This window comes from Mugil cephalus, chromosome 9 (genome assembly GCF_022458985.1).
Source record: "Mugil cephalus isolate CIBA_MC_2020 chromosome 9, CIBA_Mcephalus_1.1, whole genome shotgun sequence".
NCBI classification, from domain to species: Eukaryota; Metazoa; Chordata; class Actinopteri; order Mugiliformes; family Mugilidae; genus Mugil; species Mugil cephalus.
The window spans coordinates 26,786,489-26,811,436 of record NC_061778.1 but is presented as its reverse complement, the minus strand read 5'-3'; the positions used below and the strand labels follow the sequence as shown (position 1 = coordinate 26,811,436).

The 24,948-nt window shown below is 38.1% G+C and overlaps 1 protein-coding gene across 2 annotated transcripts in view; it reads right to left on the bottom strand.

The window, feature by feature from the left end:
- The window catches only part of grm5b (glutamate receptor, metabotropic 5b), a 61,523-nt gene that overhangs the window by 25,301 nt on the left and 11,274 nt on the right, over nucleotides 1-24,948 (bottom strand). For both annotated transcript variants that reach the window (XM_047593217.1, XM_047593218.1), the window contains exons 5-6: nucleotides 20,361-20,435; nucleotides 19,743-19,917 (exon numbers count right to left, since the gene is read on the bottom strand). In XM_047593217.1, the coding sequence (XP_047449173.1) occupies nucleotides 19,743-19,917; nucleotides 20,361-20,435 (250 nt within the window). The remainder of the gene's footprint in view (nucleotides 1-19,742; nucleotides 19,918-20,360; nucleotides 20,436-24,948) is intronic.

The window sequence follows — 24,948 nt, the reverse complement described above, 5'->3', positions numbered from 1 at the left end:
AAAAAAAATAAAATAAAAAATTCTCACATGGTTCAGTGACTGAGCATGAAACTTTTTTTCACGATTGAGGACAATTTTACAGATGTTACCATCAGTCAGTCTCTTGTACTGCACTTACTGCACGTACTTATAGATGCTCATAAAAACAGGATTTGGAAACACAGGTTTTGGAAAGCGTAGTGTGAGATAATACAACCTGCTAGATGACTAAATTTGTCCAAGCGTAAGAGAGTGAATGTAAAAAAAACAGAATTGCAAAACTGCTAGCCAGGTTTATAATTAAAAGTATTGTGACAGTTTCAAAATGTGAACTTGGTTTTGTAAGTGAATTCTTAACTGTATCATTACGCTGTCACAGCAAAACAAAGCTTTCCATGCTGAAGATTTCCTCTAAATTAAGATGAGTTAGTTATAGCGATCCATGATTAAAAACAGCTTAAAGTAAATGTTAATTTGTGTTATTGTTTCACTTTAAGCTCAGTTATGCAGTGCTTGGTCAGGATACAGCTGCAGATCCTAAAGCAAATGAACACCTGCCACAGTTTGATGAGAGGGTGGAGGTATGCATTTAATTTTCTGAGTTTGTGAAATCAAAATACAAATTTGGCATGTTCTGTAATCACTTTGTTAATTTGTTTTGAAGGTTACAAATTTTGTACTGACAAAATATTTAAATCTAATCTGAAGCCGTCTTGCTAACTTTAGTAATTAATGTTGGAGTTCAATAAGAAGATGCCGCCTGACCCCAACCCACCCACTCTCTGGCTGTCATGGCAACCTGGCAGAAAAAGGTTTAAAGGAGCATGGAACAGGTAGATACGTGATAACAAATGGACAAATGAATGAAAAGGAGAACGAATGTGCATGTATGTATGTACGTACACTACCAGTCTATGGTTTGGACACACCTTCTCATTGTTTTGGATGAGAAGATGTGTTCAAAGGTTTGTCTGGGAGTGTATGTGAACCTGCAGAACAATGTTAAAGACAGATATACATTTATTTACTGTCAATCATTCAAAGTAAGAAATCAGACAACAAGCAAAAACTAAGGTGGTGAAAAGGAATAACAGAATTTGGATGTTTGATCTAATTAATTAGGATGGTGCTAGTTACATTGTGATAGGTGAAGGGTGGCCAATCATGATGACATAGAAAAAACTCTCTATTTGTTGCAGACAATGCAAACTGAGTTTATTTTTGCCATAACACGTAAAGGATAATTTAGCAGCTAAATTAACCTTATATACAGTTTTAATGTAAGGATTTCAGTGACAGCGGCAAGATAGTTGTAATTCAGCCAGCCGTGGAATGTGAAATGGAAATTGCATCCTTATTATTTAAAAATAAAAAAGAGGAGATACATTAGAAAGTTGTCCACTGGTATTTTAAAGCAATGACAAGTTAAATTTGTGTCAGAACAATCAGCAAAACATTGAATATTAACAAATTCCGCACTAATAATGTATTTAATCATGCCTAAACACTGAACCCAAAATGCTTGAATCATAGCAAACAGTAGGACTCGTGTAAATAACTTCCATTCTAGATTAGACATAGAGATATAAGAGATAGTATAATGAAGGAGAGAGATAAGTTACACAGTATATAGTTGTATACAGGAGCAAGGAAACTTTATTAACCCATCAATTCAGCTCTGACTGAAAACTGTATTTGTAACAGAACACTCATGGTTCAACAGCCTCACCCAAACGGAGGTCAAAGTTCACCATGACAACAGCTAAACTCATTAAGCCAAATGTCAGACCTGTCTAACACAGAGACACAGTGGCACTAAACTCTGAGTGTATGTGGATGTGTGTCTCTGTGTGTGAGAGAGAGAGAGACGTGGAGTGGGAGAGATGTGCATGTTTAGCGTTAACTGTGTAAATCTGTGAGTGATCAGACCACTATCCATGCCTATCATTCAATAACGTGGCAGGGGCTGAACAGCCTGCGTCTGCTTACCTTGGCAGCAGGTTCAGTTAAACTCATCCATCGACGCCACACTTCATTCACCGTCAGTTTTTATTTTTCGGACACTCACGTATCATCTTTTTCCTGTTTGTTTTGACTTGAAACATCGGGATTCTTCCTCCCCTTTTTTCCCCTCCACCATTTCTTCTTACATCTGGATCTATCTGCTCCCATTTAATTTTTCACTGTTGCTAAAATTTCCTGATTATCTGAAAAACTGTTGCAAAAAACTAATTGACATATTATTAAGATGCAGTAGTGCTATTTTTTTGCATGTTTGCCACACCTAAAGGTTTCAGATCATCAAAATCAAACTAATTTAAGTATAAGACCAAGATAACACATGCAAACAGAAGGTCCAGTTTTTAAATGAAGGTTTTTATCATTGAGGGCAAATCCACATGGCCCTGTGTGAAAAAGTAATTTGTGACCATCTGTTTGTGATCTCCAGATGAAGTGAACTTGGATTCTGCAGCAGGACAATGATCCAAAACTCACCTGCAAGTTCAACTACGAATGGCTGAAGAAAAACTAAGTGAAGACTTTGGAGGGGCCTAGTCTAAGTCCTAACCTGAATCCAACTGAGATGCTGCAGCAAGACCTTACAACAATTCTGCAACGATAATCGCAAGTGCTTGATTGTAGTTGCTGCTGCTAAGGGTGGGCCAACCAGTTATCAGGTTCAGGGGGCAATCACTTTTTCACAAAGGGTCATGTTTTCCCCTAATAATAGAAACCTTCATTAAAAACTTACTTGTGTTATCTTTGGCTAATATTTAAATTAGTTTGACGATCAGAAACATTTAAGTGTGAAAAATAAGAAATCAGGAAGGGGGCCAACGCTTTTTCACACCACTGAAAATAATTTATATTCAGAAGCACAAAAAAGTGGAATATATCAACCAGATAAACATTCAGTCATTTAGCTGCAATCAAAAAGTATAGATCACCAACTTTAGAATTAACACACATACACACAGAATTAACCTCAAATGCTAATTAGCTAATTAAATTTGTGTTTCATATAACATGAACTAGCCTTAAAAATATCCTCAATGGTCTACAGAGATAAATCACCCGATGTATGCACCCCTCTTTCTCACACTCAAACCCATATACTTTCTGAAGGCTAGTTTCGGCATGCAGAGTGCGTTTCAGAATGTGGCAACTTTGCTGATTTCCCCAAGGGCTTCAGACAACGAATGCTTGATTTGATAGGTGACAGAGAGATAGATACACACCTGACAGACACAAGAAAGAGAATATTCAAGAAAGACTGGTGGGTGAGGAGAGGAGAGGGCCTGTTGATGCATTGGGAAAGACTTATTTTGTAACAGAAACTGTTAGATGCAAAGCACAATTGGAAAATATTCTATTCAGTGTGTTGTTGTTAATGAACAAGGAAAATAAAATATTCACATTCCAATAATTAGACACTTTGTTCATAAGGCACCTCACAGTGTCTAGTATTACAAGCCTTTATATTCTGAACAGCAGGTCCCTAGTGGAAACTGGAGCTCATAGCTCATAAAATAATTGGAAGCATTTTATGTCTTGTGCACAAGAAGCATGGCAGTGAACGCAGATTCACAAAAACTTTGTTGGCAATAAACACAGAGACACTTTCATTTGCATATACACACACAAATGCAATGGTACTGCTCTGGTACCGCAAAAATATAATGTTAAAAGCAAGCCAAAAAATATGAAATATATAAATGAAAGCTGTATCAAATAGTTATAGCAATAGTTTTTGCCATTTGATTTACTGTATTTTACAGTGCAACAGGCTGTCCATTTGAATATTGGCAGACAGTCTCCAGTCTTTACTTAAAATCACATCTATTGGAAAAAAAAACTGTGTATGCACTTGGCTATAGGAGAAGGAACTCTATATGTATGCTGTGACGTTCTTTATCAATATTTTGTGCCATTTTGCCAAGCAAACCTTACTGGATTTAGTTGACAAGAAAAAATGGGAAATCATAGCTACAAGTCAATTGAGAAATGTGGAATTAGTAGAGAGAATGATGAAAAAAAGGTTGAAAGGAGCAACAACAAGAAGCAAGAGATGGTGAGACTTCATCGTAAGGAGAGAGCTAACTAAATCCACTGAGATAAGTCAGGACAGAGAGAGAGGATAAAGTGACACAGATATGATCTCAAGGGAAGAGACAGAATGACAGATGGAGAGAAAGAGGGTAAAAAAGAGAAGAGCAGTGTTCTGTAAGGTTTTTATAAGTAAGCGTAGGCAAGGTTGAGAAAGGAGGAGCACAATAATGTTTGGGGTAAAGAATTGAGTTGAGCAGTTGAGAAGACAGAGAGATAAATGGATAATGTCAGGGGGAAGTAGTTAGAAAGAGACAGAGGCTGTATATTCTGACTATTTCTCCAGGTCTAGCCTCATCACTTTTTATTGCTTAACCTATAAAAGTGTCATCTCCCATATTCACACAGCAGACATTGTAATATCACCTACTGAGGTAATACACCACCAATGTAACATTATGACCTCTCTTCTGATCTTTCTTATTTGTACTTTCTTTTATCACCAGAGTGGCCTTTTGGTTGTTTTGCTTCCTGGTCCTTTCTCTGTTTCAGGTTTTCCATCATGTCCATTTTCTCTCAGAACCCCATGCAGTTTCTACATTCACAGACCTCTGTGAAGAGTCAAGACATTCAACTGACTTTCAAAGGCAACGAGCCCAGCTTGGGACCAGATTGTGAGTCGAGTTGGAAATTCAATAGTACAATTAAATGAAATAAATCCATTTACATTTGATATGGACCCGTTAATTAAGAGTTATTGGTTGCAAGACAAGTAGAATGCGTAAAAAAGGTCAATATATTAAGATCACAACACTCTATTGGACTACTGGACTTTTAAAATCCTGCTGGCATCGAGCACAGCTAAGGAGAAACTTCACAGATATTCTGCTTTCTGATCTCAAACATGCTCACAGTACAGGATATTACAGGAGCATTTTTGAGCAGGTTAGGGAGCACTGCCCCGAACCTTGTAGTCCTAGTAACCTTGTAGTGTTTTTGTAGAATCTATATACCCAGGCTTTAATTCCTTAATATCCAACATGTCTCATAGTAACTGGAAAGGCCCAAATGGGTCTGCAATTAGTTCAGAAAGTGCAAGGCAAAGATCTGCAGGGCCATTCAGATCATTTTGGCAGGCTTTATGCAGCAACGGACAGAAGAGTAACAGTAACAGCAGTCATCTGATGGACCCATGGAGTTCCGTTAGTTTACAACAAAATGGCTCTGATTGGCTGTAGAGCTGTCATTTGCGTCCATTTGTGTTTTTCTTCTGTATATTGGTTTAAACTAGGGATATCGATAATATCGGCCAACTGATAATATCGGCTGATATTAGACTATTTTAAAAATATCTGTTTATATTGTTATCGGTTTTACCACCAATAATGAAAACAGATAGCATAATGCCCGGGTTGTGCTGCTGCGCGCTCCTGCTGCTGCTTGTGGGGTCCTGAAACATTTACTGGCGCGCGATTGATGACCTTATCAAACCGCACCCAGAGCCAAAACAACAACAGAGTGAAGCTAGTGTGGCTAACAGGTTGCTTGTTACCTAAAATTAGTCTGGGCGAAAAAAAAAAAAAAACACCTGCATATATCAGTATACCATATCAGTTGATATCAGAATTGGAAATTAAGAATTTGGACAATATCAGCTATCGGCAAAAGTCAATATCAGACATCCCTAGTTTAAACACACCCATGATAAAATCCAAACTCATATTCTGATCAGAACTGAATCTGCCTGTAGCAGGTTACAGCAACTGATAAACTGACGCAAAACTCCTGTAGTCCGGCTTTAAACAACGCTAAGAACTCCAATGTGTAACAGCTTAGTAGATATACAATATACACATATGAATCAGCTAACATTTGAGACATAATCTCTAATGCCAACTTACACATTTCTGTATGTGCAAAAACACATGCAACCACACTGTCCTCTCCACACAGATGCTAACACAAAGCCATTAATGGACAATCTTGTGCAACCTAATGATGGCTTAGAAGCAGCAGTCAGAGCTATTCCCTGCTTTACACGATGGCAATAATTACACTTGTTAGTCTGCACACACACACAACCAGTCTGTCTGTTTGACAGCCGGGATTAGCAGGGAGAGGTGCCGCTAATGCCCAGTAACGAGACATCCAGTTTATCGCCCACAGAAACATGTGTGTGTGTGGTGTGTCAGAAAAAGAGAGATGGAGCACCATTATCTGCAGGATCTGCAGTAAATTAGCTGCATGTTATTCTGGACTTTAATGACTTTCCCACATCAAACAGATACCACATGGATTAACCAGCATGCACTTTTTTTATCCCTTGCTTTCATTCCCATTATTTACAAGTCCATTATTTATCAGCCATAGTAAAAGAAAAGATACAGCATATGTACACGAAAACAGCCGCATAAACAGTACCCATTCTAAAGTTGGATTCCTCATCAGACAGATATTTTCACTTTGATGACAGGTGATGATGTAATCTGCAGATATCTCTGCATTTTCACTCAGCACAGATGTGCTCACAGCTTCTGGCTTAACTGCTAGCATTTAGTTTTTTATACCCACACAGGGGAATATATTTGTCTGATCTGTTTAAATTCTTGCCCATTGTGTATCCTAATTAACAGTGTTAACAAAACAGGGTGGTCTCTAGGCAGCATGGTTTGGCTATGACAGCCAGTCTCTATGCCTTGATTGTGTCTTTGGAGTTTGTACAAGCTTAAGAATTTCTTTATAAATGTCAGCGTTGATTAAAGGCTATGTTAAATATGTCAATTCCGTTACTTCAGGGTTTTTTCAATTTCTACAGGTTTTGTGCTAAAGACATACTGGTGCCAAGTGTGACTTGACTGTTGTGTTATTCACAATTTTATAGTTCCCATCTGGGCAGGAATTTCAGGAGGGCCTCTCAATTTGGCTCAATTTGGCCTTGTGCTCTTGAAAAAAATATTTGCTGTAAGGCCACAGTGGCCTTGAAGCCCTGCAGTTTTGCGGTTTTGTAGTCTGCCTTTTGACTGTCAACAGGCTTTAACACCACCAGCGTCTATTGAGAAAACAAAACAAAACAAAAAAAAAACGTCTTTTGAAGACGTTCTGGATTCTTATTGGGTAACTGATCAGTGGTGGATCTGATTCGAGTCTGGCATCAACCGCTGAACGGGCTATAATAACAGTTTGACGCCAATCTATCACCAGCCTTCATGTAGCAGTTGGACCACATGCACGTGTGGGAAAGTGTAAATTTAATGAAATGCTCTGTTTAATATGTGTTAACCGGCTGGTGTTTAGCTGTGTTGTCATTTATATTTTAGTTTGGTTTTCTGTTTGACTTGTGTGCTATCGTAGCTGTTGTCTGCTAACTGGCAGTGTTGCTGTATCTTTGTGTAAGAATCTCCGTTGACATTTTGAAGTGTGTGGTATCTATACTCTAATGCTCGTGGTTTGAGCTTGTATCGGTTAATCATATGGATTAATGGAGATTCAGAAGCTGCTCTACTAATCTACCAATATGCTGATAAGAACGGTTGCCTGGGCAACCGTTCTTTACCAGCTTGATAGTTTCGACTAAGACTCCAATCTTCCTCAGATGTGTCATTAGTCCTTATATTAAATTCATTATAGACGTGAACTCAAAATCATTGTTTTATTTTATGGCCTTAGTGCCCTGGCTTTTGGCCTTTGTACGCTCAAAAAATTGACAATACAAAAGGCCAAGTGTCCTTGCCCCCAAAATGACGAAATTCCAGGCCTGGTTCCCAAGTAAAAAACTGAAGCTGCATTGGTAAAAAGTTGTGTTGGTTTTTTTTTTTGTTTTTTTTTCCCTGACAAGAGAATGATCTGGCACTTCTCAGATATAGTTGTTTTACTGGAGGCAATGTTTTCCAACTATGAACATATTGAAGGAGTCTTAATGCACACCTTGTGCTATAGAGATGGGTCATCTTTGCTATGGCTTAAGTTTGAGACAATTTTAAGAATGGGTGCATGTGACCAAATGCACTTAACCCTTCTTAAGCAGGGCTGTGTGACTTTGGTTCCCAGTAGTTGTAATAGTAGTCGTGGTTTTGGTAACAGCAGAGTGTTTTCTCCAAAAGGAGCAGCTCGTAACAGTTAGAGAATTTACAAAGGGGGTAATTTATAAAATTGGACAAGGCTTCAGTGAAGTCTTACACTGCATAACTTGCCTCTGGGATGTTACCTGATCATAGAAATGGGATGCAGATGGAATCCATATAATGTGGTAAACATCCTAATTCCCCTCTTGGAAACTTTCTCTTTCACACACTTTCTCTGACTTTCTATAATTTTCTCACTCTCTTTATCCTTTGTTGCTATGGTAACAAGCCGTGCGGGGGCTGTGATGCAGCACACATCGCACCCATCTCGCTTAGCTCACCGGAAGAGAGGGAAAGCAAGGGAGACAGAAACAAATGGGTGTCATGGTCTGGTGTACGTGATTGCTGGAGTATGTCCGAAATTTTATTTTGACACAAGTTAAAACAATGTAATCTATAACTTAAAATGTACATTGTGTTTGGTGCCAACATATACAACAAAATATGTGAACGGCTGCAAACTGCATTGTAACGTGGCTATTTGTTAGGTGGATACTGAATCTGTCCACCACCTGCAGAATGTTGTCTGTCAAAAGCTTGCTGGCGTTGCACATAATTACATATTGCTGGCAGTTTCATGAAGTCTCCCAACACAAGCTTAATTGTTGATTACAGTGTAATAGCTCATCAGTCAGAGTTCTACGTTTTAAATATTGCCCGATTATGGTGGGTTATATTCATTAACCTTACCTTAATCATAGTCTTTACCACAATCGCTGTTGTTAGTATTCAGTGACATCCAACACAGAAATATAAGATACTGTGAAATGACAGATTAATAAATATAGATAGAAGCTGCCAACATGTTTAATTTTTATTATTTACATAGAGAAACACAATGACCATTGATAGACAATTGGTGGGTCATCAGAACACACGTGACATTCACTTGAAAATGTGTATCGATGGTACTAAAAGTGTTTTATTGTTCACAGACCAGTGCCAAGCAGGGAGAATTCAAGGTTCAGTGGACCACATGTTCAAAGACATGTGCCAGGAATTGCACCTCTAACCCTCTGGTATGTCAACTGCCCCAACTGCCCCAGTAAGTCAAACTTACTCATATAATGGAAAAAAATATAGAGAGAGGTATCTAAGAAAAGAATATATATGTCAATGAAATGCTTTGTGAGATAAAATGGGTGAAATTTAACAATTAATTTCTAAACTAATTGCAGTACAGACACTGTAAAGAATATTGATCCTTCAGTTAATAAGACTAATGATAATTTTAAAGCAACTTAATTTTTATCTTAATATACTGTACACGTCTGTTTTATTTGGAAACTCGGAACATTGTGTCCTTTTCTGTTTATAGTTTGAAGGAATTTCCTATCGTACTGTCCTCACTCTCAAGAATTAAAGCCAAAACCATGACGATCGCTTGTTATTACTTTAAGCAGTGTGTTTGAGGTCTGAGCAGCCAAATATTCAGAAATGCAACTTCTGATTGGGCAATAACCCAAGAACTCAACTCTGATTTGTTGACAGGCTCAACCCAAGTCATCCTGAATGGGAGTGGATGGGTGAAAACATTAATTTTTCATTTGTTTGATCAAGCAGCTGCAAAAGCCAGTGTAGCTGCACCTTTGGATTCTATATCACAATGTCACGTAGGAATAGATCATCCAGATTGTATGCTGTAGCCTGAAACTGCCATTCCCCAGAAATGTAACAACACATCAGGGGTAGGCAGGCCCCAACACCTCTAACTGAGGTCTAACTGTGTCTCTCTACTTTTGTCTCCAACACATCATCTACTCAACTGTTAAATTCAGATACAGTTATAGACAATTGAAGAATTTAGTGACTCAATGTTGGCCAGCATCAGTCTTAATGGACAGACCTTAATGTATATCATAAATTTCTGCTTTTTTATTATTTCTCTATATGTATGACCTCAGGTTCATTCCATTTCATCTTAATGAAGTCTTGTCAGAAGCCAGTGTGAGTTCATTAACTCAAAAGATTTCTGAGACTCTGCCCACAACCTGTTCTCTGTTCATTTCATCTAATTTGATGGCCCTTTTCCTGCTGTAGCCTATTAACACATTAAATAAATAAGTAAATAACCTGTTGTGATAAACTGCCATTGACTAAATATCTCAGAGAGAGACAAGCAAGGGGAACAGTCAATTAAATTCAGTTTCATGTAATCCCATTTGCTTCAATTTTCAGAGCTCTTAATTCAAATAAATAAAAGTATTTCAAAATATGGTATCAGACTGAACACTCAACAGCTTCAGTTGCTCTAAATTCACATCTTTTCCTTCACTGGCTATCTCGGGCCATTCCTCAGAGGCGGCAGAGTTCATATTTCTCTTAATTACCTTTGCCTGGCTTGGGGTCAGAGTTAAATTAAGGGACAATTCATTTCCTGTCCAGACATTTCAGGAAATAGCACCGCAATTCTTTACAGATAGCCTTTCAAATGTGTGATGGATTAAAAGAAAGTGTATTGCGGAGCAAAATGAAAGAAATAGGTGTTGTGGGTTTGGAAATAAAGTACAAAGATACTGACTTCACACAGCAGAGGTGAATTGTGTCCTAATGAGATTATTCTTGCGCACTAATGTTAATTTCATAATAATGTAAGAAATGCAGAGTTAAATGGAGGTCCAATACATTAGAATATCTTAAAAATTAAACAAAACAACAAAGGGTCAACTATTTAGATTCCAGTGTGGATTACTGTAGTGATGATCATGAAAAGGATTAATTGGTGTGCATTGGTGTGTGTCCCTGAGTGTATTTGAGCATGCTGAGCCACTGGGCTGACGTAACAGTCAGTTTAATCCCTCAGTGTAAATCTGAGAAAATGAGCAGCAAAATACTCCACTGAGAGCTCACAACAGACTAATAGCACAAACAACACAGTTTGTTGTACCAACACACAGATTCCTGAAGACCTAGATTCACAAAAGAAAAGATAAATGTTTACTCTGGATAACATTCTTCTCGCCTCTTTTTCTTACCGTCACTCTCTTTCTGTCTCATCTGTCTTTCTATTGGTGTGTCTTCCCCCCATATCTTCCCTAATTCCAAGCACTTTTCCCACTGGAGTGCCGTAAGAGGATAAGGCCATTCCCTGGGAGAGCAATAAGAGGATGAATATGTGTGGGCAGGTGTGTTTGTGTGATGATGTTCACACATGCACATTTTATTTGTATCTTGCACATGTTGGCCAGTCAATGTGCAACTAAATACAGGTGTACTATGTGTACAGGTGTTTGTGGAAGTGAAGCGCGTCTTTAGAAGTCAAACTGCATTAGTATGTCTACATTACGATGGTTGTGTGTATATGTGTGGGCAGGTGTGTGTGTGCGTGTGCGTGTGTGTGTGTGTGTGTGTGTGTGTGTGTGTGTATGGGCGCGTGAGTGTGTCTACATGCCCATGGGTCTGCCCTGCATATGGAAAGCTGCCTAATTCCCTGTCAAGGGGCTCAGAGAGTTGGAATTCCATTAGAAATACTTCTTTTGTTCTTGAATCTCTGTGTTTTCCTTCTTTGGAACCACAGAATGATCACTAGCAGTCATTAATCAGTCTGCCTCTTACAGTGAGAACACAGAGAAAAAAGATGAAGGGGATCTGCCGCAGCAGAACTGTCTACTGTTTTGATTCTTTTTTTTTTTTTTTTTTTTTTTTTTAACCAGACACTCATATGTTGTTCTCAAAAGCTTTTTCTGGTAAGGGACCAGAGGGAATTTGTATCATCATTCCATGACTGATGAAAATTAAAATTCAGTCCTTCCTTATTCCTTACTTACTTAGTTTCAAACACAAAACCTGTATATTTGAACAATGTAGCTGCACCACTGAAACATTACTTTCTCAGGAAATATCCAGAGGTTATTGTTCTGAATACCTGAATATGGTCATGTAGTGTATGATTTTAAAATTAGTTATATTTTGAACACTATTTGCTGTCAATGGGTTACAGACCTACGCACAGTAAAAACTGAAATTAACACAAGCATAACATATGGCTGTCAATGATATTACTTCATAATTTACCATTGTACCCCTCTAATGGTGCTAAAAATAACTTGTTCCCAGTTTACCATGTACTCCTGACACAGTACAAGGTCAATGCAGTATTAGGTTTTGGTGATGAATGATGTAATGGTATTTCAGACTCAACATCCTATTAAGAGAAATTCACAGCTAAAATCCTACTTCAGGCACTGACCTAGAGGGAATGGGCTCAATAACAGCACCCCCCCCCCCCCCCCCAAGACAGTGTAATTGCCTTAAACATAAGTTTCCTGTATATAAACTCTATTAATATTGACGACAGGTTACATGGTAAATGGTCTGGCTTTTCTACCTACTCAAAGGTACTAGAAGCACTTTTCCAGTCAGAGACACATTCACCCATTCGCTCACACAAGCACACACATATTCACACACCAGTGCCAGTTGCACTGGGAGCAGCTGGGGGTTCAGTGTCTTGCTCAAGGACAATTCGGCAAAGGCACATACCAGGGATCGAACCGCTAACCCTTTGGTTATACTGATACTACATGCCAGTAGTATAAAATATGTACATGATCTTACAGTACCAGACATGAGCAGAGAAATATGGACACTGTTATGAGACATGCTGTCATGTTATATTGAATAAACCCTCATCCCAACCCAGAATCCTTTTTTCATTTTTAGATAGTGAAAATGATACACAACCCTTTGAACTTGTTGGTGCGTATATTAGTCAATTTCTAATTGCCAATTTTGTGACTTCATGAATCTCTTCTCATCTCCTACTGCTGCTTATCCTCGCAGGGTTGCTGGAGCCTATCCCAGCTGTCATTGGGTGAGCGGCGGGGTACACCCTGGACAGGTCACCAGTCTATCACAGTGCTAACAAAGAGACAAACAACCATTCACGCTCACACCTAGGTTCAATTTAGAATCACCATTCAACCTAAAGAGCATGTCTTTGGAGGTGGGAGGAGGCATCAGTGCTAACCACAAAGCCACTGTGCCGCCCCCTACATGAATCTGTCTCTATTTATAAATGAAAAAATAAGATGAAGACAGTAGAACAACGAAGGGACAGGAAACAGCACGTTTGGATTCTAGCAATATCACATCAGGTCATGTGGGAATAGGTCCTACCAGGTATCAAACCACAGTGCCACGTGTTTAAGACATGACAACTGTCTATAATAATGACAATGAGATGTGACTGTTTGTTCCAAAACAATTTTCTTGAAAATGCCTTTTTGCAAAGTGTTTCCAAGGATGATATTGCAGACAGTTCTACAGTTCTGTGTTACAAATCATCTGGTGTGTCAATTTGCAAGAAGTACCCTTTCTAAATCTTTTTTCCTTTCTAAATCTTGTTTTGTGTTATCTAAGTGTTGTCGGCATCTCACGAATTTGGACTATTTAGACACATTAGCTATGTTATCAAATGAGAAACATTAAGACAGACGTTTATGCTGGAGTGAGGAGTCATACTGAGCAACAAAGTACATATTGCTAATCAGCTCAAACAACCATTCACGAAAATACCTGCATTTAAAAAGAGAAACCCGAATGAGCATAAAGGACTAGAGGCAGAAAGAAAGAAAAATGTCAAGAAACTGGTAGTGGCAGACAGAAAAATACAAAAAGATCTGTGGGTAGAATAAAGAATTATTTGATATTGGGTAGTTTCAGTTCAGCAGTCTTTTGATCTGTTGTCTTGGAGGACTTCACCCAAACTGACAACACAAAATAAAAGTCAAGCTAAGGTTTTATTGGAGTTTAAAATGTGAAGACATACGCCTGCCAACACAGTTCTTTGATATGTGGTTGACACTTTTGACACCAAGGAAGAAAGAAATCCAAGGCACCTTGCGTCATGAATGACTTCTTTTGTCAAACTCAAAATAATGGGCCTTGATGTGGTACAACAAAAGAAAACACACTCCTTTCTAAAAAAGAATATATATATATCGAGTCTAATGAAATATGATGGCCTGAAAGTGTTTGTATTTGTAATTTATTCGTTTTTTAGCCGACGTTAAGGAATACCACTTTCCTATAATGCAGATCTAAAATATCGCAAGTTAAACGTCACAAGTTGATAGGTGTGGTAAGCCCATAGGTGAGTCACAAAAGGTCACAAAAAGCCATGTTTGTAATAACAGAAGGACAGAATGAATGCCATTTTTGCTTTGCTTCTGTTATTGAAGTCATGAAAGTTTAAATTTGAACAATAATCTTGTAGTGCTATAAACATTTAAAGCAAAGCCCACCAACAGACTATATTTTTTCTGAAAAATAACAATGACAGGAATGTTCAGTAACAGATCAAAATGAGCCAAGAAGGTGGTGAAAGAGACACTATACACTAAAAGTCTGGATAAACACTGATGATGGATAATCACACACAATCACACATTCACTAATGACCACCAAACAGGTTTCTCTTAATCTTTTGTCGTTTTTTTATCCATGTATCATTCATTACAACATATTCCCCTGTGTATAATTACTCCCAAGTCTTTTATTGAAAAGCTATCAAAAGAAAGAGCAAAATTAATTCCCATCATTTCACCAATTAAATGACACGAAACAGATCCTGTTTTAATCTCGGGTAAGTTAACGTGATACTAGAAAACATTACACAGCTCCATACTCCATAGACTCTGAAGGTGTGCACATGTACAGTATGTGTAAGTATGTGTATCAGCAGCTGCATGTCCACGTGTGCCCAAGCAAAAATGCATCCAAGACACAGGGGCGACGCAACACACTAAACCTGCCTGCTTTCTGCTCTGATAATCTCTACGCCCTTCAATCACCTTCTCCTTTCTTTACCATTCCTTCTTTCTCAATCCCTCCTTCCCTTCCTTACTCTGTTTCCCTGGGCAATAATGTTAAAGTCTGCCATATCCATGTCTTTGATCTCATCTCACTGCCACAAAGGTGTCCAATCCACTGCAAATCAGTTTTAAAGACAAGTTGTTTTGAGGCCATTCTTATCAATGACGTTTTCCAGTTCCTCACACTTTAAATCCACAAGAGAATGTAATCTTGTGGGACTGCTGTGGTGTGAAGTCAGACACTACAGGGGTCTGACCTCAGTTAAATGGTCAGTTCAAGGTCTCTATTATACACTACCAGTCAATGTATTATGCACTACCTTCTCATTCAATTTAATGAGAAGATGTGTCCAAACATTCGGACTGGTGCATATCACATTCTGAAAAAATGCAAGCAACTGGATTCAAGAGTGATACAGTGACAGAGAATGAGAGGTGAAAAAATAAGGCGGAGAATATGGAGAGCTGTATGATGAAGGACAAAGCTGTGCAGGGTCAATGAATATCCGTTTCATTGAAATGGCCATTAGAATCATCAATACACTGTTCCTCTTACACTGGTCAATATCGTTAATAATACTGTCAATATGACTATTCACCTACAAAAAACAAAAAAAACAAAAACAAAAGCAATATATAGATGCACCCACGCATGCACATAGCCATTCATATAAACACATACGCATGCGCCACATGTCACCCCAGCTGCTATGCTGAATTCATCCAAATATGGTAGGGGAAATTTCCATGGCAACAGCAGGCAGAAGGGGCACAGACTTGTGCGGGATGATCTTCAGAGAGAGTGACTTTTGTTGTCATAAAAAAAAAAAAAAAAAAAATAGAAGGCCCAAGGGAGACCTACACAATATTGGGCAATAATAAAAAAGTCTAAAAATAAAAAATAAATAAAAAGTCATATACTATAACACTTTAACACTGTTCTTACGTGACAGCTAAAACCTGTTTATTTCTGCCCATCATTAATAAGATCTCACCTGAGTTTGAGAAAGAAATGCTTTACTTGCAGACAGATAGATGTGTTATCAAACTGATTTACAGAGAAAATAATGGCATGCCAGAATGTGGATTTGTACTTGTCAATGTGTTTGTTTGTATGTGTGTAGAGTGTGAGAAGGTCCCATGTGGCTTTATATATTTATCTCAGTCCAGCTATTCATTAATAAGTCTGTAGCCCTCTGGCACCATGACAAATTATAGAACAGAAGCAATCAATATATTCAGTCAGTTGGGTCTGCAGGCATGCATGTGTGTGTGACACATCCATGCATGTTTTTTTGGGATGTGGTAGTTCGCCCAAGGGCCTGATGTGAGTTTCTAGGAGTTTAAACCTGAAACACACTGAAATTAGGAGGTATCAGAATGTCACGATAATGACATTTATCACAGACATATTATTATGTAGGAGACAGCCTAAAAGTAGCAAATCTTAAGATGGGCTCAGGTTACATGATTTCTAAAATCTTACCCGTCTTTAAAATCAGGTTGCATCTCACATGCATATATCAACCATATTTGATATTAAACAGGTTAACGAGCATGTGAGATTGAATAAATCATCCCAAAACTTCTGTTGTCAAAGCCCAGACTGAATTTAGACCTGAAAGGGCATGAAATTTCAACCAGTGTTTCCATAATGTGTGTTTTGATGGGTGTCAGTAGAACAAAAAATATTGGAAACAGCAAAATTAAAGAAGACAATGTGCAAAATGTGGTTTTTGCCTTTTTGATAAAGAGTTGATTTTCGTAATGGGAGATAAAAACTCCCAAATAAGTCTGCGCGTTGGGACAATATAACTAATAGTAGCCAGGAGAAATTGAAAAATCCTGAAATGTTCATTGCTTATTCCATCACCTTTTTTCCTTAAAATTTGCTTTACAATTCTATAAAAACACAAATAGTTTCTTAAGAAAGGTTACCTATTGTAGATTGAATGTGGCACTCGGTTTATATTATGCAATGGTATCAGTCTGTACAGGTACAACTATTTTTGTCAAAATGAATTCATGAGAGGATGGATGATATAACACAAACATGATGTAATTTAACCAACTCGAAAAAAGGGAACACAGGCAATGTTAGAGGCAATAACACAGACAACCATAATTTACAAACAATCAGTACATTCATTTAGAAGTACTGGATGCCATGTGCATACATTTTTAGTAATCTTGAGATTGGATCATGCAGTATTTCACAGTTAACCACCCAAAGAATAATCTGCATCATCATCATCGATGTGCTCCTCCGGTAATGTAATTATCCTGGTGTTAACGAGTGTCTGCCCAACTGGGCTAATCAGAAGTTCCTTACACGGACCTCCACTAAACGGGGCAACCACCCATGACCATCGCCAATTTACAGCTACAGTTTATTTATGATGGTGATGCTAACGAAGGCTGATATGTAATTAACTGACCTAACACAGACTGGTCAGAGACAGACTACAAGATGAAATGCAAAAAATATCAAAGGAAATATGAAATAACTTTCATGTCACAGCTGGAATGGTAGATGGTCAGAGAGTTTCACTTAATTTAAAAGCTTGTTCACGTAGTTGAAGACATTGGGTGTATTTAAACAGTAAGTTATATATATATTTATAACAAGTTGATCTCATTTGGCAACATTTGGCAACAAGTTTCTGTATGTCAGGTAACAGTCCTTGATAATGCACAAGTTGGACACAGACTAACACAAATTTTTCATTAATATTCCCCATGTATGTCCCTCATTGTCAATGCTTACTTTTGTTCTTTGGAGCATATCAAACTTCAAGTGAACTTATCCCATGAAAATATATCTAATTCATCACTGATCCATTACTTTAATCATATGAAGAATATTGCTCTCTGATGCTGATTTTTTACTTTCAACCCTAATAGCAAGGCAAACCGAACTAACAGAGGCAGCACAAATTTAGAACTGGTCAAGACTTTACCTCAGAAGGACAATGATGATGATGAGGATGATGATGAAAGATGAGTCAGATGATAAAGAGTACTATGGTGGCGATGACAACAAATTGATGCTGCACAGATCACTGGGGGGGAAAGTGAAAATTGAAAAAAAAGAATTATATTTGTGACACTTTCATGCAAATCACATGAGATTGTTTCCAATCTATCCAAAAAAAAAAAAAAAAATTGTACTCTGCATATTGAAAGGCAAAGGTGCTAGATTCATTATTCATCTTATGTTAATTACACAGTTGACATGACAACCAAAGCTCAGAAGCAACTTTCACACACATGCACAGATGTAGATAAGAACTGTCCGTTTGGAACATTATTTCTACAACAGTAGGAGGAATTCATCAAAGTGACAACTGAGCTTAATGTGAAAGCCACCTAAAAATCCCAGTGCATTTCTCTTAATCTGTAAATGGGAACAATGTCTCTTACTGCATGGTTGGAGGTACAGTCTATCAGAGCAATTTAGACACTTCAGTAGCTTTTCTGTATTAGTGATATAAAGACTTCTGCTGCATAATTTTACAGAGGCATGGCCCTTGTACTAAGGTACTAGGGTTACCCGCATCCTCCTCAAGCACAGACAAATTATTTTCACCAAATTAAATACTTCCTCCAGTGGTGTGAAATCACGACCTAGTGATGAAATAAACCGTCAAATAACTAACCCAAACACAGAAGAATAGTTGTCTGTATCTGCTCTACTCCACCCACCTGTGCATAGTGGTTGGTCTATTACACTCGCTCTTCACTTAACAGTAATTAATTACAGAAATGTCACAAACCAGAAAATCTATTGTTTTTTTCTTTCAAGAAATAATTTCCAAACAAATGGCTCAATCAGTTGTAGTCATCTGAGAGAGATGTGTGCAGCACAGAAGAAGAAGAGCTTGAATCTCTACAACACATTTTAAAGTACCCAAGGCACTTTATGTAAGCGTGTAAGAACGGACAGGGAAAGGAGGGCTGGGTCTTCAGAGATGGTTGAATAGGTTGAGGTTACTTTAATGTCTAATGATCACCAGTTGGATGCACATTTCATGCAGGCTAGACTGAAACTAGTTTCATGCACATTGACCATCTGGCCTTTATTTTTTGGTAAACTATTTCCTTAACGTCATTATTAGTAAATCTGCAAATTATTTTCTGAACTGGTTATTTAGTCACTACATATTAGAAACTGGTTAACTGGTTTAATGTCCATTACAATTTCCTGGAGCACAACTTTGTCTTTTAATGTCTTAATTTGCCTGAATCTGAGTCCAAATCATTGAAATATTTACGTATTTACCGTAATGTGAGAGAAGGAAAGGCTGCATAAAGCCATTAGACTTGGGGAATTTCTCCTGAAAAATGACAAAATACATGCAGTACTAGTCAAAAGTTTGGACACATCTTCTCATAGAATTGAATGAGAAGGCAGTTTAATTTTGTCTCAGCTGAGTAATCAATCAGTTGCCTATTCATTGCAATAGCTCTCTGTTCATAATCATTAATGGCTTTTATAAGCACCCAAACATCCATAGTCGTCAGTTCTGGTTGTATAGCTTACATGGAACACATATTTCTCATCTGATAACTATTATTGTTATTGACCCAGTCATATTGTAACACTGTACACTGTAAACAGAGGAAGTCAAGGATGCACTGATACACCTCAGTCACTTCTTTTCTGTTGCACACTATATATAGATTGGCACACACAGGCAGAGACCAATTTTGTTGGGAGAAATCTTGTGCAGCCGTCATCTATCAACTCAGCAGAAATTGACTTTGCAGTCCCACTGACCTGCCGATGAGGAGGAACTCTCCAACCAGCCCCTGGCGTCTCATAGCCATGAGGATATTGCGAACGGTCATGCCTTCACAGAAACACGCCACTACTCTGGCCTTGGGCAGGTGAGCCCTTAGTCTCTCCAGCAGCCGGTCAAAGCTTTGTTCTCCAGCGTTGCTCCAGATTTTGCCTGGGGATAACATGTCAGACAAACGCAAACACAAGTTTGTGACCCTAATGGTGTTTTCAGACTTATAGTTCTTCATTTGATGTGTTAACAGTCTAATTCCTTTGTTTTGCTCAAGAGTTAACCACTGTCAATTTGACCTTCATTACAAAATATGACTCTTATTCAGTGTCATGCACTAAATAGAGTTTCAGATTATGTTCAACACCATGCTGTCAGCACAGTGAGAGAGGAACTAAATGGGCAAAAACTATAGTCTACAATAGAGCTATTCCTAATACCAAGCAGCACCACGGTGTGGGAGGTGTTATTCATCACTTTCGTGGGTGAATCAACTCAGACCACTGTAAACATCAACTGAAATTCAATTCAGTTTTACTTAATTCCAAATATCTGGGATTGGTATTGTTGGATTCACTGCGGCTGTCTTGACCTGTCTGCCTTACCAGAGTGGGCGATACAAATGCCCTCCTTGGCTGCCATGTCCTTGAATGCTTCCATCCCACTTTCACCATAGTTGCCTTGAAAAGACAGAACATAAGGGTAAAGATGAGATGGTTTTCAGTTAGCTCAATCTTACAGTAAAATCACTGAACCAGCTGCTTGAAAATGACGTCGCTTGGCAATAGATAGATAATACAACGGTGAAATGGACAGATCCCTTATGATTTTCTTGCCTGCTGCTGAACTAATGATGAAAGCTCAAATTTATGTCAGAGAAAGCATCTCCCTACTGTGGCACCCCTTTCTTTGCCAGAGAAAGTGGGTGACCTGAAATTTATGCTAATGAAGAGTTGTACACATTGGCAAAGAATATGATAGGATTCCCTTCTCTAATTTTTCTTCCTCTTCCTTTCATCTCCATCCATCTCTGTGTTGACTGAAGAAAGGCTGAATGCTGTCTCTTCTTATCTGAAATGTTTGTTCCTGTTAACGGTCTGTTATTAGAAACAGAATACAGCCTGCTTAGGTACCATTTATCTGCGCTACACAGAAATCAACAAGGAGGAAAAAGAAGAGGTCAAAGGAGAAAAGAGAAGGATGCTATGATGAATGGATAGCAATAAAGTAAAAAGCGAAGAGGAGTAAAATTGTGATGGTATAAGAGAGGAGAAAGAGATGGAGAGGAAATGTACACAGCAAGCAGAGGAGGTCCCACGATCCCTGACCACTGTATACCTCACAGTGTGTGCATGTGTGTGTGCTGCCAGGCCAATGATGAGTGTGGTGGAGTGAAGTGTAAAGTCCTGTAATTAGTGTCTCAGTGAGAGAAGAGGGAGACAGATGGTACAGACCATCCCTCCCCTGTGCTCTCTCTCTCTCTCTCTCTCTCTCACACACACACACACACACACACACACACAGACACACATACACACACACACACACAGACACACACACACACACAGGCACACATACTTTTACATCATCAAAATCGATAAAGCTTGTAACCTACTTCACTCTGAACTCAACAGGGATTTATCTGTGAGACATCTCTCTCTCTCTCTTTCTCTCTGTAAGCCTGCCATGGTTCTCTTTATCACTCCATTTCTGTCTCCGTTTCTCAAACACACTCTATTTATGCTACTCAACATTACTAGTGCACCAACACACTTATGCTCCCATCCCTCCCAAACAAAAAACAACCCACACACATTCAGCAGTTTGAATATGCTACAACCAAACAGAATACAGTATGAGCCAGTCTATCCGCTCTGCCGCACTACTGCAGCCCAAATTAACTTTTTACAGGGGATTTTCTGCCATTCATTTTCATTCACTTATTTATTTGACAGGCATGGTGCTCATTAATCAACAGAGTTAGTCTTCTCAGTTTTTCATCTGTTGATTCTGGCCAGTTATTTAACAGGATCATAATATAAACAATATATAGCACAATGTCATGCATCAATCAAACAATGCTACATAATTATTAGTAGTTAATAATTCATATTTGAATGAAAAATTAATTCCCTTTTTATTGTAAACATGATGTTTGCTTGACCTCCTTGCTTCAGTTTATCACACCTATTCACTTTCTATTGTCTCAGTCAAGTCTTTCATGTAGTACTTACTTATTTGTTCAGCAGAAGAGGATGACCCAAACATACACAGCCTGATAGAGCATATTTTGAAAAGCAAGAATGTGAAAAATCCATTCTGGCTGTTTTTTTCTTAATGGCCTGATTCTTGTTTGATACCCCTTCGTCATGTCACTTATCTGGTGTGTAAAAATGCATTGCAACATGCAGTCAAATACAAAGCTGGCTTTGGTTGTCTGCAGCTTTTTCTCCCTCATATATAGCTACTTCCTTCTTCTACACTCATCATCTCAGCAGCAGCAGAAAGTCTGAAAAGCTCTGCATACAGAAACAGGTGGCTGTCATTTTCTCCCCCCATTTCCTTCCTCTCACTCTCCCCATCCCCAATCCTTCACAATTACCATCCTCTTGTCATTCTTCTCAGGTCTATTACAGGCAATTACATGTCCCCTCATTTTGTCCTTGTTGACTTTTTTTTGTCAGTTTCCTCATTTCCTCGAGTTAAAGTTGCACCAAAGACAAACAACATTGAGTAAAAATGGAAACATAGGTAAGAGACATTCTCGTGCCCTCCCCTCCTCTTCTTTGTGATCTATCTACTCATGTCTTCAGCTAAAACCCTGTGCCACATCTGGAATGCGAAAGAGAAAATATTTTTACACAGACATGCAAAGACATGCAATATACTGGTTTCTTATTTTAGCTGTGCTGTTCATTCTAGGGGGCTTAAATGTTTAAATGCTATTAACTCAGATCAAATAACTAACCCATAACCATGATGATTGCCTTAGAAAGTGTTAGTAGAAGAAATAAATTGAAACACAATGGATTCACTACCAATTTGGACTCTTAAAGTCATATTTTCGTTTACAATTATGTGTTAGAAATAATTTCATGAATTTCAAAAAGTGTGTGTGTGTGTGTGTGTGTGTGTGTGTGTGTGTGTGTGTGTGTGTGTGTGTGTGTGTGTGTGTGTGTGTGTGTGTTCTTGCACAGCTATCTTTCTGAGAACCAGTTTAAGTTTTATACCATAGATTGAGGACATTTGTGTAAAGTGAGGACATTTTGGCCGGTCCTCACTTTTTCAGCCTCCTTGGTTGTTTTGAAGGTTAAAACTCAGTTTTAGGCTAAAGGTTACAGTTAGGTTAGGGTTCGGGTTAGATATTTAGTTGAGATGGTTAGGGTTAGGGTAAGAGGCTAGGGAACGCATCATGCCAATGAGGGTCCTCACAAAGATGGCCATACAAACGTGTGTGTTCTTTAAAAAGCCATGTCTTAAATCAGTGTTTTTAGACCACATTATGTTATTCCAAAAGATGTAGCGTATCAGTTGGGTGCCTATATTATGACTCAATATGTAGAATGGAGTCTGGTTCCATCACTCTATACATTGTAGCAAATGGCTGTGAAATCTACAGTTATGTACGGTAGTACATATGGTAATGTTACTCCGTTTGATTTTTAAAGTAGAAAACTGTAAAGTTTACAGACAAAATCACAGTAGTTTAAGTATTACTGTACAAAACACAGTAGCCAGAATAGTACTGTAAATAGTAATCTACTGTATTTTTACTTCATTGTGTGTATTAGATTAAAAAGTATCTCATAAGCAATGAGTACGACATAATTTTGATCTTTTGATTTTTTTTTATCATACTTTTCACGCTTAATATCATATCATAATATCATTTATGTCTTCTTTGCTCAAAATTGTGACTTTTTACTCATACTGAATTATTTTGGGACTATTTCTTTGTATTAAGCCCCCCTTAGTTACTGTTGCTACCCAGTCAAGCTTCTATGTGCGATTGGACAATGCCTGTTGGCGGGCTTTACAAAGCTCAAAGAGGATCAAAAGAGCTCAACAGTCGTGCTTGTATTGGACCAATCATATCACTGCAAGACTGGACACAAACTGCGCGGCCACAGCACCTGTAGTTCTGACTCCATAAGCAGCAGTATAACTCCCTCTGTGACTTATCGGAAACACTTTGGTTATTTACACAAGGCTTTGTCTTGTGCTTGTATTCATTTTTGTTGCCTTTGTGTATGTCTGTGTCGATTTCATTATTTTATTTTTTTTTTCCTGGGTAAGCAGCAGCAACAATGAAAACCTCGAGATAGCATGGAGACATCTTCATTCCAGCTAGGCTAGTTAGCGTATTGATGGCACCAACTGACCAAGCGGCCTTTTAAGCAGAGACAGAGACCTGTTTAAAGTAGGCTAACGTTTTTTTCTACACTCGGCCACTGCAGGACTTTACATTCTGGAATTCTGGGTCCGGGACTTCACAGAACTGGCAAGTAGCCAACCATTAGCACCATCACTAGTATCAAGAAAAAAAAGTTTTACACTGTCTGTCAGGCTGTGATGAACCAGCACTGTTCAACCCTTATCTCCCTTATTTCATAGGTTTTTTCGTCTGGATTAATCGTGACTCCAGTAAGTACAATGCCAAGTAGCAGATGAGTCAGAGGATGGTGGTGAAGCAGAAGACTTCAGACATGAACCCTGTATAGTCTCCTTCATCGGGGACTTCAATGACCTTGACTGACAAACTGACTTTGTTCGTGTTCCTGTTCCCCAAAATGTATTAAATAATTAATTGTGTCAACAATTTTCTTGTTTGTTTAAATATTTCAGAATATTGGTCATTCTCTTATTGATGCATTAAAAGAGAAACAGTATTTAAATTGTACAGTGAGAATGTGAATTTACAGTGATCAACTATTATCTACTGTAAGTAGTATTGTATTGCCATATACAATAACATTATAAAACATCAGTGCTAAACTGTTTTTATTTGTACAGTTAATAAACCTATACTGTAGAAACAACTTCACAGTATGTTATTGTTTTTTATTTTACAGTAACTACACCAATATTGTAAATATGTTTTACAGTATATCTACTGTAAAACATATTTATAGTAATGGGCTGGATAATTGTTACCAGTAAGTTACTGTAAATTTTACTGTAACTATTTTACAG